General features: G+C 42.8%; 1 protein-coding gene across 1 annotated transcript in view; it reads left to right on the forward strand.

Annotated features, from left to right (window-relative positions):
• PTCH1 (patched 1) overlaps positions 1–17,402 on the forward strand; it is a 69,523-nt gene that overhangs the window by 36,921 nt on the left and 15,200 nt on the right. The window contains 8 exon segments of the mRNA XM_015594792.2: positions 170–268; positions 784–909; positions 6,534–6,652; positions 7,305–7,707; positions 8,120–8,429; positions 13,309–13,451; positions 15,558–15,741; positions 17,194–17,395. Of these exon segments, the coding sequence (XP_015450278.1) occupies positions 170–268; positions 784–909; positions 6,534–6,652; positions 7,305–7,707; positions 8,120–8,429; positions 13,309–13,451; positions 15,558–15,741; positions 17,194–17,395 (1,586 nt within the window).

A 17,402-nucleotide genomic window follows, 5' to 3' on the forward strand; every position in this document is an offset into this window, starting at 1 on the left:
ACTTTAGGGATTTAACTGTCAGATAAAAAACTTGATTTTTCACCATGAATTAATGTAAGCTGTCCTTGGGTAGCCACTGGGGACACTGGTGGCAATGCTTTAAATAGCTTTAGAATGATCAGAATTAGACCTCACATGTCTAATCTACTGTCCTTTGTTGTCACTTTAGGTTTTGCCATTTCTTGCTCTTGGTGTTGGTGTGGATGATGTTTTCCTTCTGGCACATGCATTTAGTGAAACAGGACAGAATAAAAGGATCCCTTTTGAGGTAATAGAAAAAAACAAAAGAAAAAAGGTTTGGGGACAGCCTAAGTCCCCTCTGTTCTTAAATATTTGTCTTTTCATTTTTCTCAATCTGGCCTCAAAGTAGTTTCATCCCAAGTCAGACGACGGGTTACTGGCTGTAAATGAGTGAACTAAGTTAGAAGAAGCTCAGGAAATATATTCCAAACTACACTTTTGTTTCTCTAGGGTTTTTTTTATCACTTGGTGCCCACCTCCTTTTAAATCATATTAAAAATTTACTTAAATCATTATCTTGCAGTTTGTGTTTTGGATAGTAATAACTACAAACAACATGTGACTGTGTAGACAGTACTGAAAACATTTTCAGTGCCGGTGTTAGGGAGAAAGGCAGAGATATATATCCCTTTCATATTCCCTAATGTCAGTGCTTTAGACTATCAGTTGTCTTATTTTGCTGAGATTTAAATTGTTCATAGTCTGTGCTCTGAGGAAACCCTTCCCTGTGCAGCTCTCAGCACTGTGGTTTCTTGTCCTCAGGACAGGACCGGGGAGTGCCTCAAGCGCACAGGAGCCAGCGTGGCCCTCACATCCATCAGCAACGTCACAGCCTTCTTTATGGCCGCGTTGATCCCGATTCCCGCTCTGCGGGCCTTTTCCCTCCAGGTGAGTTTACAGTGATTAAATCTGTGTGAACACTGCAGTGACACTGAGCATCTCCACCATTGCCATGAAGTGAAGTAACATGCCAGCATTTTGGACTCTCTTTATGGCCAGATGTTTCTTTAAACGATAAATCTGACATTCCCTCTAAAAAAAAATTTTAGGATACTTTCCTTCCTAAAATGCCCATGTTCTGGGTATCCTCAAGCTATGGTCCCTTGGTCTGGGTATCCTCAAGGTATGGTCCCTTAGGGCAATGGCCCCCAACCTTTTTGGCACCAGGGACTAGTGCTCCTTTGAGAATCTAATGCCTAATGATCTGAGGCGGTGATGCTAGCACTGAGGAGTGGCTGCAAATACATACAAAGCTTTGCTCACGCACCAGCCACTCACCTGCTGTGCAGCCAGGTTCCTCCTAACAGGCCACTGAGCGGTACCAATCTGCACCAGTCTGCGGCTCAGGGGTTGGGGACCCCTGCCTTAGGAAGTTGCCCTTTCCTTTTAGTTAAACTAAAATGGTACCAGGGCTGCTCCATGTGGGATACCAGTAGGCCCCTACTCCAGATAGGCAGGAGTCCTCTGGATTCATGCACGGTACAGCACACTTCCTGGCCGTTTCTACCTCTAAACCACTATATTAGTTTCTGTGCTTACTTCCCAAGCATGCCAACTTCTCTCCTGATTTCCTTGAAGCAGCCCTAACACAAAGCAGCTATATAGAGCAGACTTCATTGACAATGAAGAGGAGGTTGCATTAGCTCAGGCTAGGTGACAACTTAAAACTGAGCATTAGACACCACTGTGTGAGAATGTGTTGGCTGTTCTCTGCCTGCAAGAGGGTTCATTGAGGGGCCTTGCCACCTCCTTTCCTTAGTTAGCTTCCACAGACTCTTGTCCCCTCTTCTCTTTTCTTTTGGTCCCTAACTCCCCTCCCAGGCTGCCCAAGAAAACTCAAAATTCCTTTTCATTCTTTATGCAGAGCAATTTGGCTCCCACATTGTACTACTCTCTCTTTCCAAACGAGGCCCTTTCACACTTAGAGGCCATCAAGATATTTTTTTAAACAAAGAGCCAGCTTACGTACATTGAAGGATGGAGAGTTTTCTAGACTGGGGCTGCAGCTGTGGTCTGTTGGTGCTCGGTCTGCAGAACTTGGCATTGCTCTGCAGCTGTTGGAAACTCACAGGAATCCTGACGTTCATCAGTTCAGCAGATAAGGACAGCGACTTGACCACTTTTTGGTCTTCCGAAGCCCGAAGTGGTTTTAGGGTTTTGATATCTCAAGGATATTATTGAAATTTTGTGAATTAAATTCAAATTGTAAAGCTTCCACTAGTTTCCAAGAAAGATTAAAGGAGCAGCGGCTTTTCCTTTATTTTTTTTTTTTTTGTTTTACAGTATGATTGTAATTTATAAGACGGTCAGGTTTTTAAAGGAAACTACTTTCGATGTCACTTTGAAAATTGTTACTACACCCAGCTTATTCATAGTGCTTTATTCTCTTTAATCACTGAAAGGTTCTAAGGATTGTGACCAGGAAGAGAAACCGCCAAATCATAAATTAAGTTTCTGTTTATATTTTTGTCAACATGTTTAGCTCTTTTTTAATCTTCATATTTGAATTGCATTTCACTCATTACTGATAAAGACCTAATCAACTAATGAGCCTACTGTGTTGGGACACTAGCCTTATTTAATATTAAGTGTTAGATGTAACATGAAAAGAGGTTTTGTACCAATCACTATGGCTACCAGCTTCCAAAAGAAAAAATACTTTAAAAAATAAAAAAAGTTTATTATAAATACATGTAATACTATAAATAGAAATAGTAAGTGAATAAATTGATAATGTTACATCTGAAATGGACAGAGGCTCAGGAAAATGAAAATATATCTAATTGCTTACTAACATGGAAGATAAGTAAAAGATGCTTGCTGAATTATTGGTACCACTGAAGCTGTAGAATGCCTTTTTTCACAGGCATGCATCTGCGCAGCTCCCTTTGATATCCTGTTCTTGTTTCATATGCAGCAGATTCTGGAATTGTTCTAGAGTCTTTTAGCAGTGGGACCCTGTCCTCCCGCCTCTCTCCTTCCTGCTCGCCTTTTCCTTCACTGTTCTTTATCTGCTCTGCCTCACACTCCTTCTTTTCTTCTTGTTCTCTCTCATTTTCTCTCGTCCTCTCTCAGTACACACTGATGATTCATCAAGGCATAGTCTCCTTTAATGATATCCTATGGTGTGGTGGTCTGAAACGCTACATGAGTTTTCCTTACGTCTTTTAGAAAATCCAGTACGCTAAGTTCTTCCAAGGTAAGCACTGAGATGAAATGAGTACTGTGGGTTTTGCATTTCTGTTCCAAGGCTCTGGAGTATCACTTTTGAAAACTGCATCTACAGCTTCCAGGAGTCCTCGTTTATTAAAGAATGGGGCTTCTCATGACACTGGCTTATTCTCTGTCAAACAAACAAACACATACCCTTTCCCCCCTACTGCCCGGAAAAGAAGAAACCATAAGGAAAAAAAAGAATGTTCCATGAGTTTTGCAGTAGTCATCAGAAATTTTGACACTGATTCCCTTTTAAATGTATTGACATTTGAAATTGACCGTTATGTAACTTCTCTTTTCCTTTAATGAATTGTGTTAAGTTGTGACTCTTTGTATTCATTTGTGTTTCTTTAGTCAGGATAGTACAGATTAAGCATCAAAATGCAGAGACCTAAAGTGGCTCTATCCAATAGTAAACCTCTGTTAACTTAGGAATTTTCCCTGTTGAACTTTTCCAATTTTGTAGCCTAACTAAAATATATAGAATTTTTTTCCCCAAAGAAACTGCCTCACAGCTCCTTGTCAGTCTCTATCCATCTATCCAAATGCCACCTGTATCCCAGAAAGCAGTGGCACCGGCTGTAATTCTTTGGGAACCGGTGCCCTACACTGGGGCTCTGCTGGTAACTGAATGGTGTTTGTTCTTCAATGGAACTCCAGGAACAGAATGCCTTATTGTTCCAAGTGGTCAGAGGGTTTAGATGAGGGCCCCCCTAGGCAAGGCCAGCTTGTCTCGGTGCTCTGCAAGTGTCTCAGTGGGGCCACCATAGATGCTTTGCAGGGAATGGGACATTTCCTTTAAGCACAGCAATTAGAGTTGATTGACAGCTCATGATCCTCCCCAACATCTTTTCAGATTTACTTACAATTTCTTAAACTCCTGTTTGTTCTAGTGGTGACACTTCTTTATTGAAAATTCCTTTTTGTTTGTTTTTACTGTTTTGGTGCATTTTAGGGGATATTGGGGTTCTGTTATTTTCATTCTCCATGTGCATATAATAAGGCATTTGACAGTGAGTTTAGATGGGGTACTGCTTTGGGTTTCTTCTCTCATTGCTCCATTTCCACCAAGAGACAGAGCCCTTCAGACTTCATTGTTGAATGAGGTCTGTATCAGATACTTGCCCCCGCCCCTATGGAAAGTATCAATGTCATTCTGGGCCGTGTGTGTGCACATGTGTGGCTTGTCTTTTCACAGTCTCTGCCATCGTCCTTAGGAACTTTTGTTCAAACAGAGATACTCAGAGTTTCTTGTCTGCATTGCACTCCTGAATTCTAAATGTGACTGTAGTAATGAGAAAAGCCGAAAAGATTCCACCCATAGGATTAAGTTTTCCTGGAAAATCCTTGAGAATCAGACCCATTCTTCCCAACATCCCTACTGTTTGCTTGATCAGGAGTCTTAACCCCGCCGGTGGCCCTCCCATCCGGGGGTGCGCAGATTTAACAGGTCTCAGTTGGACTGAGAGCTTAGGCATCAAGCCTGCTGTCTGAGTCTGATGTATGGGTAACCTCCAGCAGGTGGCCTTCCTCTGCTTCATCAGGTCTTTATTAGGTGATAGCATCAAAAGCAATGCTAGTATCTGCCTCCTGGTTGCTGTAAGAATCGAGTAAATCACGTATAACTACCTGATCTCCTATGGCTCCTCTTTTCTCCTTTCTTTTCTCAGAGTAAACCCAGCATTGCTGAATGGCTTGTGCCAGGTGACACTGCCTTTCAGATTCTCTCCACATGGCACATCCTTCCTCTCCTGTCCTGCCAGAGTCTTTTTTGTACATCTCCCTGAGAGATCCTCCTTGACCATGCTCCTCAACCCCCATCCACCCTACATGTACCCCCGCATGCATGCTCTCTCCCTTTTGTGAGCCACTGTGTAACACTGTGCTTGCTTTTATTACATTTATCAGCCTGAAATGTAATTTGTTTATTAGATGTGGCTATGTCAGTCTTTGAGAGCAAGATTTTGTCTTATTTTATCATTGTATCTCCAATAACCAGCACAGTGCCCTGGCTTTTCTTTTTAAAGTATTTGTCTCTTAGATAAATCTTCTAGTCAAAATAGCAATTTGCTTATTAATGTAAGCATATGGGGCAGGTTTTTAAAGTACCGAGTGGCAAGTGAATACATTCGTATATTGGAATTGGTGAGAAATTTCATGGCAGACTTCTTAAGAAGAGAGGGGTCAGGCTATATTTTGAAGGAACCTCTTGGTTATTTTTTGGCATTGTTAGACTTGACAGGGAATTAATTATCGAAAGTCATCTCTCCAGAACTCGGGTTTGCACCTTGAGGATAAGTTCAGTTACTATACAAATCCCTTTGTGAAGTTGTTCTCTGATTTTGTTAGGTGTCAGTTATAATCAAGTTTTCTTCTCTCGCCCTGAGATAAGTGCCCTAGTTTGTGAACATTTTAGAACTAAGCAGTTCTTTGAAAAACTTCACGAGAGGTTATAATTTTCAAAAAAAATTTGTGATGATTTCCTGGTTGCTTAGCATTCCACTTGCATTTTTTTATTGTGCTGCTTCTCTCCATGCCTTTCAACTGTCCTCTACTCACTTTCCCTGTTAACAGCCCAATTGTGTAATTTTTACTAGGTCAGCAGGAGATTTGCCAAAGCACTACAGAATCTACCCCGTGTTTATTCTAGGTTATGGAGTGACTTTTGAATCTGTACTTATTTATTCTGCATACTATAATCACACACAGGAATTTCTTTCCGCTTAACTCTCCTTGACCTTTTATGTTACTGTGCTCACACACCCCACAGGCCGCTCCAGAGGCTATTTGGAATGTGCCTATTAAAAACCTCAAGGGACGTGTTTGAAATTTTATTTCATGTTTTAAAGGTGACATTTTGATCTACTCGATCTACTTTACATATAATTTTCTTAAGTGTAAGATTAGGGCTGCATGAACTCTTAGAAATGTTCTGAGAGGGAAATGTTCCTTTCTGATTTAAATTAAAACATCTCAAATATCTTCTCTGTCCTGCCTTGGCATCTTTGGTTAAGTTGCTAGCAAGATGCTAGTTTAGTTCCTGTATATTGTACCTTACAGGTTCATGGAGTTATTAGCAATGGAAAGAAGCAGAATGATGGGGGCCTAGTCCAGTCAGATGGTCTCTTACTGATGAAAGAGAAGCAAAGTGATGAGAAAACTTTAACATCTCTTTCAAGTTTAAGTACTTCAGTAGGGAAGTGAAAGAAGGATATTTAATACACCTTTATTTTCCAAGAATTCTCTGGGAGGAGATGTAATGGTAACCTCTACATTTTTTTTTTTTCTGCTCCCAGGCGGCTGTCGTAGTGGTGTTCAATTTTGCTATGGTTCTGCTCATTTTTCCTGCCATTCTCAGCATGGATTTGTATCGACGTGAGGACAGGAGATTGGATATTTTCTGCTGTTTTACAAGGTACATTTTCTGGCTGCAGTGGCCCTCATTTGTTGGGTACAGAGTGGTAGTGTTTAGAGAACGTTAGTTTGTGGACTTGGAAGGAAATGCACTTAACAGAATATGATGGAGGTAGGAAAAGTAATGGACAGAGGATGCTTCCTTACGGTGGGGGTTGGAGAGAGAGCGGAATCACTGGGGTCATCCACTCTCCTGACCGAACATTCTCACAGCCCTGCGGTTATGATACCCATGGTTCGTTCTTTCTTTCATAAACCATTACTCATTGTTGGGAATGTGTCATATCTCTATGGATTAGGGCAGAACAAAAGTTAAAAACCACCCATCAGGGAAAAATATAGCCCTTTGGGTGTTTTTTTTGTTTTTTTTTCCTTTTAAGGAATTATGCTTTGATGATGTTCATCAGCATGTACCTTAATTTTGTAAGCCAAATTCAGGATCAGCCTTCCCTTTGGCCTCCTCTGACTTACTCGTGTCTATGTCCAGATAGAGAAATCATGTGATGTTTGTGGAGTTCAACGGTAGGCCGTTTCTCTCCTACGTCAGAGCTGTGTAAAATGGATATTATCAGTCATTGCCGAAAGAAAAAAAAAGAAAAAACACCATTTCCCCATTTGAGTAGGCCATTGCAACACATTTTCCCCTCTTTCAGCCCCTGCGTCAGCAGAGTGATTCAGGTTGAACCTCAGGCCTACACGGAGACTCACGATAGCACCCGCTCCAGCCCCCCGCCCCCCTACAGCAGCCACAGCTTCGCCCACGAGACACAGATCACCATGCAGTCCACAGTGCAGCTCCGCACGGAGTACGACCCCCACACACACGTGTACTACACCACCGCCGAGCCGCGCTCCGAGATCTCCGTGCAGCCTGTCACCCTGACACAGGACACCCTCAGCTGCCAGAGCCCCGAGAGCACTAGCTCCACAAGGGACCTGCTCTCCCAGTTCTCCGACTCCAGCCTGCACTGCCTTGAGCCCCCTTGCACCAAGTGGACACTCTCATCTTTTGCCGAGAAACACTATGCTCCTTTCCTCTTGAAACCAAAAGCCAAGGTAATCTACCCAAACAGAATACTCTTCCTGTCTTCATTGGGTAACTGAGCAGGCGCCTTTGGAATTCGTCAAGTGTGATACATTTCAGATCTCCTAAGGAGTTAGTCCATTGAGCGTGGGGCCATTTCAATGAGCTCATCTTCTACAGGAATGAATCTCTATGTAGCAAGTGTTTCTCTGAATTTAGATCAACTCCTTGCATTTTAAACATTTTCTTCTTCATGAGGTTGTTTAAAAATGTGGTTACTATGATTTTATGTTTTCCCTTCTGGGAGAACAACCCCTACATGCTATGTCAGGGCCAGAGTGGTGGTAAAAGTGAGGCGTGTTTAAACCAAACAGCTTCTCTTTGTCAAGGGAGAATCAGTTATGTCCCTCGGGGTCTGACCTTGTGCCTCTTATTCTGTTGCAGGTCATGGTGATCTTCCTTTTCCTGGGCTTGCTGGGGGTCAGCCTTTATGGGACCACCCGAGTTCGCGACGGGCTGGACCTTACCGACATTGTGCCTCGGGAAACCAGAGAATACGACTTTATTGCTGCACAGTTTAAATACTTTTCTTTCTACAACATGTATATAGTCACCCAGAAAGCAGACTACCCGAATATCCAGCACTTACTTTACGACCTTCACAAGAGTTTCAGTAATGTGAAGTATGTCATGTTGGAAGAAAATAAACAGCTTCCCAAAATGTGGCTGCACTACTTCAGAGACTGGCTCCAAGGTAAGACGCTGCTAGAGGGCGTTCGTCCTTTGTAAACGTACACCATTTGGTTTGGTGCATTCAGCTTCTACAAGTTCCTTTTGTTCACTTTATTAAAGTGTTAGATTATAATGTAACATTGACATGTTTCATTGACTCCTAAGTGTTGCTTAAAATTCTTTTGTAGGCTGTTTCTGGGGCAGCCTCCCAAAACTGGCTTTTACCTATAAAACAATGCAAACAATTCGTTGGGTGACTCAGGAACTTCTGTGAGAATTTATGAGTGCACATTAGGAAATGGGAAAGTGTGTTATAAAACATAGAGCTAGATACTTCTAGTGCTCTTTTTTGGCGGGATGGTGGCTAATTTGGTCACCAAATAAAAATAGTGTTGATGGAATCTCTAGGCTGACTCACTGCCAAAGTATAGCTTACTATACCAGTAGATTTTGCGTCTTTAGTAAATATAATTTAAAATTCCATATTTAACCATCTTTTTATTTGACACAAAATGCCATAAAATAAACTTATAAATGCTTAATCATATCTCACAGGATTTCATAAATAATTAAATTCTTCTTTTAAATGCCCTTTTTTAGCTTCTTATCTTGCTCTTAGAAACATTTCTAGGAAATAGTAGTCAACTGCAGAAAAAAAAAAAAAAAAACCCTAAATTTGCTCCTGACTGCTGACTGAATATGAATGTATTCAGTGATTCCAATAACATCTGTTCATTTATTCTCTGTTGACACATGCAAAGTGAAGTGGAGAATCAAGATAATTATCCACATCAACTACAAAAAAAAAAAAAAAAACCCTAAATTTGCTCCTGACTGCTGACTGAATATGAATGTATTCAGTGATTCCAATAACATCTGTTCATTTATTCTCTGTTGACACATGCAAAGTGAAGTGGAGAATCAAGATAATTATCCACACAATTTAAGCAAAAATGCTGTTACTGAAATATCCAAATAATTATGGCCTCAACATTTTTTGGCTTAAGTTATCCAAATGATTGTCTTAATTTCCCACTTAATTAGACTCGTTTAAACACAAATTTAAGTGCCTTTTTTGGTCTTAAGTCAATACACTTGTATGTAAGAATTAAGCAGCCAGTTTCCCTGTAAGTTTGCATGAATGGTAAACAACTTGAGTTCGATCGAGAATTGTTCAGTGCAGTTTCTGGCTTTGACTTGTGTTCTTAGACTTTTGTTCATTACACGTATACCGGATTTGACCTCTTTTTTGAGGAAATCGAAGAGAAGTACATACACGATATTAATATTATATTTTAACATGCTCGGGAGATTAACTTGAATTTGTTCCAAGTCTTATTTTTCCCTGTAGTTTGGGAAGCAGTTTTTTGTTTTGTTGTTTTTTTTGTTTGTTTGTTTGTTTGTTTTTTTGGAGAATGAGTCAAAAGGGGACCAGACAGTTGAGAGATTCCCTGCTTTTTATTTTTCCCCTCATTGACCAAAGACATGCAAATAACTTGCCACAAATGACAAAGAGATGTGCAGTGCACTGCCAGCATCTGAGCAAAGGAGGGTTATTGTGGAGTTGATGTCAGTGTCTTCAGCCATCCCTTTGGCATGTTAGGCGGAGCTTGGGAAGGGGACTGAGGATTACTGACTCCAAGCAGTACAGAGAGCACTAACCTTTTATAGCATATTGTAAATTATCCCTGTGCTTTCATCCCTTGAAAGACCTAAAGCCGTTGGACTTGAGAAAAAGGTGCGTTTAGATTGTGTTTTGATTGCTAAGTGAACAGCACCTACCTAGACCAAATGAGATTCATTTAATGCTCCCAAGTCAGGGTCCCAGCCAGCCTTAGAACCATCTGACTCGTAGGAGGTCCAGTAGAGCACTGTACACAGAATGGCCAGATACTGGGACCATTGGCTGCCGAGATGTATTTCAGGCCTGTGGAGTGGTTGATTTGGTCCTTGAACATTTCCTGCAAAGAAGCAGTTATCCTTGAATCAGCTTTCCTTCAAAACATTTTCTGTGGTTGTTAAGTGATAGATGGGACTCTCGTTGGTTTTTAATGGAATTACCTTTTAAAACCATGTCATCTCACTGGTCTTTATCAACATTTTAATAGCTTGGGGGTTGGAGGTTGGACTCATAAAATTGCAGTATGGAAATTATCCCCCTTTTCATCTTTAAATACACATGTAAATAAGGTCGAGTTGGAGATAAAAGCCACACTGTGCATCATCATGTACAAATGGTATTTGTTTGTATTTTATACTACTTAGGCAAATGAAATTTAATGTTTTCTTTTTAGAGACCCATATCAAACAAAATTTGGCAATTGGGATTATTAGCTCAGAACTTTTCACCAGGAAATAATTTTTAGTATTAAATATCTAAAATGAGAGAAGTTCTAGCTAGAACTTTTCATGTTTTGCTATAAAAGAAGTGTGCATGTATTAAATTATAAAATGTTGGCCAGGGGACAGTGGAAGCAAATCCTTGTCCCTTGTCCCTGTTTTGTGTCCAGAATCATATATTGTGTGTGCCAACCCATTGAAACTTAAGCTTTTGGTAATTAGTCCGAAAATAATATACTAATTATAAAAACTTAAATTTCCTGTAAAGTCAGTGGCTATTTCTCCTTCATCTTTGTAGTCCATGTAGAGCAAATGTCATATGGGGTCCAGCAGCAGGGATGACGAATTGACCTGAATTGTCAGCAGGGCGGACTTCCCCAAATTGGATCTTTTTTCCTTTGTTTCTCTCTAGGGTATCCCAAAGTTCTTAGTGCATAAATATCATAAAACTGCACTCGAGTTTTGAGATTCCGTGTTTGCCACCAGACATTGTTAGTGCCCGAATTAATTCTGCTAATCTTATTCATGTCTTTAACAAATCCTTCCTGGTGTGTTCAGGGCAATTTATAGCATCAGTGTTTCAAGCCAACTCCAAATCAGGGTGCCCAGGCCCAAAGCTTAGCTCCAACACTTGCCTGCTTGTAGTCTTCATTAAGTGACTGTATCTTCCCAAGCCTTAGTTCCTCATCTGTAGAGTGGGAGTGATAGTACTAAGAGGGCAATCTCACAAGGTTGTTGTAGGAATTAAACAGGGGTATTCAGCGTAAAATGCTGCGTAAAATGCTTAGGCAGCGCAGTGCTCATATGAAGCCTGAGCTGCTCCTCAGCATTAACAGGTCAAGAGGGAAAGGGTTAAAGTGCCATGCAAGCCACAAAGTGATGAAAATTCTATAATGGTGAGGAAAACAGACCAGGCCTCTTTTTTTAGGGGGGTGGGGTTGTTTTTCCTCTCCTGTTTATTTTTTTCAAAAACAACAACAACAAAAAGGCTTTAGGTAATAAAATAACATCTGTTCAATACAGCTTGTTGTGTGCATGCCTTGCCATGAAAAACAGTCTGAGCTTTGGGAGCCCGCCATCCCGGTGGTCTCCCTGCCTGCCACTCCTACATGCTCACCCCCTAACAGGGCCTTCTTTCACCACCGAGCCCACAGTCCTCATCCCCAAATTGTTCGTATAAAAACAATGCCCACAGCAATGTCGGAAGGAAGGTTTAGTTTAAAGAGAGACAGAGAGGCAGGGTCCCGTGCTTTCCCCCACCTCCTCACCCCTCCCCCCATCACACACCACTTTAAACCCCAGGAAGCTTAACCATTTTGATCACTAATGGAACCCATTTTGCGGGGGGAGTGTCTTTGAAGTCACTCGAGGCATACCGTGGAATGAAATGAACCCTTCTCCTTACTGGCCACGTCTAACCTATGCGTGTGCAGCTTGTTCAAAAGATGTGGTTTCCTGAGCTACTGGGGCTCGTGAGCTCTACTTGGGAGGTGATTTGCGGGGGGAGCAGGGTGATGGAAAGGAGGTGGGAGTGTTAGAGGAGAGTGTGTGCACACCGGGATGGTTCAGACCCCAAGGCCAGGTCACCAGGGCCCTGTTTTCTCTTCCAACATGCTTATCTCTTTACAGCTGTAGCCAAACCGTCAGGTCTGTAATGATGGTTTTGATTACAGAGGCCAAGCGCAGCTGTGTGTGGTGGGCTGGTGGGCTCGCCCATCCCCCAAGCCCAGAAAGCTCTTTCCTTCCCCTCCTCGGGCTTGCGGTTTGTCATCTGTTCTCACAGAGCCCCCTTGTATTGGCCTGTGGCTTCCTGTTCTCAATCTGATCCAAATTTACCCTGTGAGGTATTTCCCTGCACACACACGCGTGCACAAGCTCCCTGCCTGCCCTCTCCCCCACACCCCCTCTTCTGAGGAAGGGTGGCAAAGAGGAAGAGAACAGTTGAGAGTGAATAGGTGTTGGCTGTGATCTTTACACAACCTGGCAGCCGATCCCACAACTTGTATTAGCTCCACAAGTCGAACAGATGGAACAAATTGACAGAATCGTGTTCACCCACCCTGGGCTCGAAGCAGCTGAGTTGCTGTTTGAAGTGGGGAGTTTGAATGTGTTCTTCCCCCTCCCAGTAGAATTCTGGTTGTATTGAAGAGCCTGTGGCTCAGCTCCTGATGGTGGCATGACACAGTGAGCCTGGTGTGTCTTCCTCCCCCAGCCCGCCTGCTCTCTTGTGCTCTCTCTTGCTTCTTTTGGGAATAGTTATGGAGAAAAAGGAAGGTTTTTAAATTGTATTTCCTGAGATAAAACGTGTATATTTATTTTCTAGAAACAAATATTCCACCCCCCTTTCCACCTTTGAAGCAATGGTTATTAGCAACCTGAAGTTTATCCATGAAAAATCTAAGCATCCCTTGAACTTGAAGTCGAATACAGTTAGAACACAGAATGTCCTGGTTTGCTGTCCCACACCATTGTGTCCTGTTCTCAGTCCTCAGCCACCTTGTTAGGACCAGGGTCATTCCTGTGAGGTGTTGTAATGTATTATGCACACTTGCCTTTTTTAGGACTTCAGGATGCATTCGACAGCGACTGGGAAACTGGGAAAATCATGCCAAACAATTACAAAAATGGATCAGACGATGGGGTCCTTGCCTATAAACTCCTGGTGCAGACTGGCAGCCGCGATAAACCCATCGACATCAGTCAGGTACGCTCACTGCCCTACACGGTGGGGTGTCAGAGAGCACCGGTGAGAAAGCTGTGGGGCAGCTCCCATATTGAAAACTGGTTCACAGCCTGCAATCCCAGCCTCTGTTTTCTGCAGACCTGAGCCATCGGGGGCTGGAAGAACATTCAATAGGCTCTAATTCACTTTATCCCACCAGCTTAATTGTGTGCCCACAGGCAAGTCAGACAGCCTCCCTTTGCTCATCTGTCAGGTGGGGGCAAGTGTGTTACCTACTTTCGGAGCAATTGTTAAAAAGTACAGTCAAGGCTCTTTTCGGTGTTAGAGATACTATATTGTGTTCTTTTTGAATTCAAGTTTGAATTCTAACATTTGCTACTGCTTTGGTCTTGGTTGTATTCAAATTTTAAAAGATGGAGTCATTAGGTAGCTGTCATTTGAATGAGCAGAATTTGGGGTGGATGTATGGGTTAGGAGATCAGAGAGGTGATCAAGGATGAGAGCATTTGTTGCATTTGATTCCTTTGGGTCTCCCGGGCCCTTGGGGTAGAGAAGGAGAGAACAGACAGCTTGCTCTGTCTTGAATGAGACTTAACGGAAATGCAGATCGTTGGAATCTGCGTAGACTCGTGGGTGGTTCTGCACACGCCCCTTAGTAACAAGAGCTGTTTCCATTTGGTAATCGTGCTCCTCCTGCATTTGTGCCTTCACTGTGACACTGATTCCAGGATATCCCTTTTGATTCCTCAGGCGTGTTGGGGACTGTGTTTAGACCCTTCAGATTTCAAATGAGTCCAACACTACTTACTACTGGCTTTCCCAGATCCTGTTCCCTCTGCTCTTTGTAGCTTACTTGCTTCACCTTCAGGCAGAAAACCGTCATGCTAATGATCTTCCTAGCAGCTCTGTTTATTGTCTCCCCTTTTTTGCTGGCATTAAAGGTGACAGATTTACAAAGTACATTGTTCAGAGTTATTATGGAGTGTGAACTCGGTTCTTTACGGCCGCATGCGCCATGCCGTCCTATTTGACCAGGATGTGGGCAGAGGAGCCTGTCTGAGAGATAGCAGGGCACGCCCCAGGGCCTGCAGTGGGCTTCAGGGGCCAGGGACGCCTGAGACAGAAGTGACTGGGCCGGTCTCCCCCCACTCCCCATCATTTCCTCTCCCTGGGAGGGAGAAAAGGGTGCTGCATGCACGGAGGCCATGAGATGTAGTATGCAATTCCAGAGACGGCTTGAAGACATACAGTTGTTACATATCCTGTGGATTAATTGAATCCAGATCTCTGAAATTTAGTTCCCTCATTTTCCTCCATTCTCTTTTCTTCCTTCACTCTTTCTCCGTTAACTGCTGTCACTGGTGTTTTTCATTTTGTTAAAAAAGACCAAAAGCATTGGAACCAGGCCTGAACCTAAAGTAAACAGGAAAAAAATATACGTGTGTGTCTGTGTGTCTCACAGTGTTTTTCACCTAAGCAGCGCCCACAAGACCTTTTAGAGGAAGCATAGTATTTGGCCAGCATAGGATGTGGCATCCTACTTGTGACCACCTCTCTCAGAAATAAGATTACCCAGAAAGACTGGCTGTGCGCCAGTCCCCTCCACTTTCTGGCGATGGGCATTTTTTGAATACACAGGTCATAGGAGTCTAGTGTTAGCAAAATTTATACAGATGTTGTTTTATTTTTATAGCTCTCCTCCATTTACTGGGTGGCATTTCCTTCAGTGTTAACAGCAGAGGTTAACTGCACACAGACGTGTATGGGGATTCTTGCCAGGTTTCCCCCACCCCCTTTCCCTCCTATAAATATGTTTCTCCAGATTGTTCATTCTCTGCCTTGGCTGCAGACAGTCTTTTAGCATTCAGATTTAATTGGTTCAGTCGATTCCCCAGCCATCTGCAGAACTGTGTGTGTGTTATAAACACTCCGATTTTTGCATCCTCTGATCAGTGTATTTTGAAAGAAACCAAAGGTATTCTGATGGGATTTTCTACACTTGCAAACAGTGGGCATTCTAGTCTTTGTTATAAGTGTTGGTACAGGGCTCTGCCTCTTCTGTCCCTAAGCAGGAGTTTGTTTACCCCAAACCTCCTTTGAAAGGCCTCTGTTCTTCCCATTTTGCAGTTGACTAAACGGCGCCTGGTGGATGCAGACGGCATCATTAATCCCAGCGCTTTCTACATCTACCTGACCGCTTGGGTCAGCAACGACCCCGTGGCTTATGCCGCCTCCCAGGCCAACATCCGGCCTCACCGTCCTGAGTGGGTCCACGACAAAGCCGACTACATGCCGGAAACTAGGCTGAGAAGTAAGTAGCCTCCATCCAGGGCCCGAGAGCTTATGGAGCCGTCCCACCCTGTTCTTCCAAGCTCGGTCACAGCCCTCGAGTGCTGACGTTGCCCAGGGTTCAAAAGTGTAAACAGAACAATCTATTTCATTTAGCTTAAAACTCTAGGAGACAGATGAGGATGTGTAATGGAATACAACCCATGCTCGATCACATTGAGAAATAAGAGTCTCTAATCTCCGTTTGTAGCTTTAACTCTAAGACGTCCACCAGGCATCTCTCTTTAATGCCAGCTGTTCCCTGTGAAAGCTGGGGACGCCTCCAGGTTGAGTGTTATTTTACTATTGCAAAGTTTTATCGCTGGGGATTATATGTTTATCTTAACTTTGTCAACTCTGGTGTTGAAGGGATTTTTGGCAAGTTGGGTCATTCCTATAAGCCACCAAGCACCTGTACTCTGTCAAAGCTGTTTAAACTGGAACAGAAAAGTCTGTATACAGCAGCATCCTCTTCCTTTCACCTCTCTGCCCTGACTTTGAAAGGTGGTTCTGTGTGGATTTAATTTGCATTTATGTTAGCGATATTAGTAGCTTATACCTTGGATATGAGGCTGAGGGAGGACGTGAGAAAGAAGACGGGTCCCTTTGCAAACATGTCTGGAGAGCAAGCGGGTTGTGTGTCCCTGTATCTAAACCCCAGAGCCTTGTGGCAAGCAGCCAAGGCTTGTCTTAATGAAAATTTATAGTTGAGATTATAATAGGGCAAATCATGTTTAGCAAGTCAACTGAATGACCCCAAAGGGTCTGGAACACACAACGGCAGTAACTAAATGCTCGTTGTGTAAGGATTTCTTCCCCTGCTGCTGAAGACTTAGCATTGCATTAGAAAAGAGGCATGGAAGGTTTAAGTGTATTAGATCACTAAAAGGATAAGAAAGTTAAGCATTTTCCTCAGTAAAGCATGACTTTCGAGTTATTTTGTTCTCATAAGTGATTGAGTGAAACAGTTTGAACTTAGTATTTTCACTTGTGTCAGTTGAACAAAAAATGTTCCCACAATTGAATTCTTAAGTTGTTTAGACCCATTACAAAAGTGACTGCTTCTAAAACTTTAAAATCAAAGGTTAAATAAACACACAGATCACAGGCTCCTCCTCTCCCCCCCCCCAAAATATCAAAGGTTGATTATTGCTTAAAATTTTTTAAACCAGAGATTAAAATTGTAAAGACCCGAAGACTGTCATTGATATTGTTTGTTCTTTATGTTGAAAGAAGTGCAGTAAGTAGACTTTCTTGCAGAGCGCTTTCTCTCTGTTCGTTGTAATTATGGAGAATCCAGGGGCGCACATCTGGTGTGGCCAGCCGTGGGAATTTGTTACATTTCTTCTCTGCCTGGATCGCATCCATTTGCCTTTTTCAGTGTTGCTGGGAGCCCCTAACCCATGGTTCTCTCCTTGTCGCCTTCTCTGTCCAGTCCCAGCAGCAGAGCCCATCGAATATGCTCAGTTCCCTTTCTACCTCAATGGCTTGCGTGACACCTCCGACTTCGTGGAAGCAATTGAAAAAGTCAGAACCATCTGCAACAACTACACAAGCCTGGGCCTCTCCAGCTACCCCAACGGCTACCCCTTCCTCTTCTGGGAGCAGTACATCGGCCTCCGCCACTGGCTTTTGCTGTCCATC

Source organism: Pteropus alecto, unplaced genomic scaffold (assembly GCF_000325575.1).
Source record: "Pteropus alecto unplaced genomic scaffold, ASM32557v1 scaffold138, whole genome shotgun sequence".
Lineage (NCBI taxonomy): Eukaryota > Metazoa > Chordata > Mammalia > Chiroptera > Pteropodidae > Pteropus > Pteropus alecto.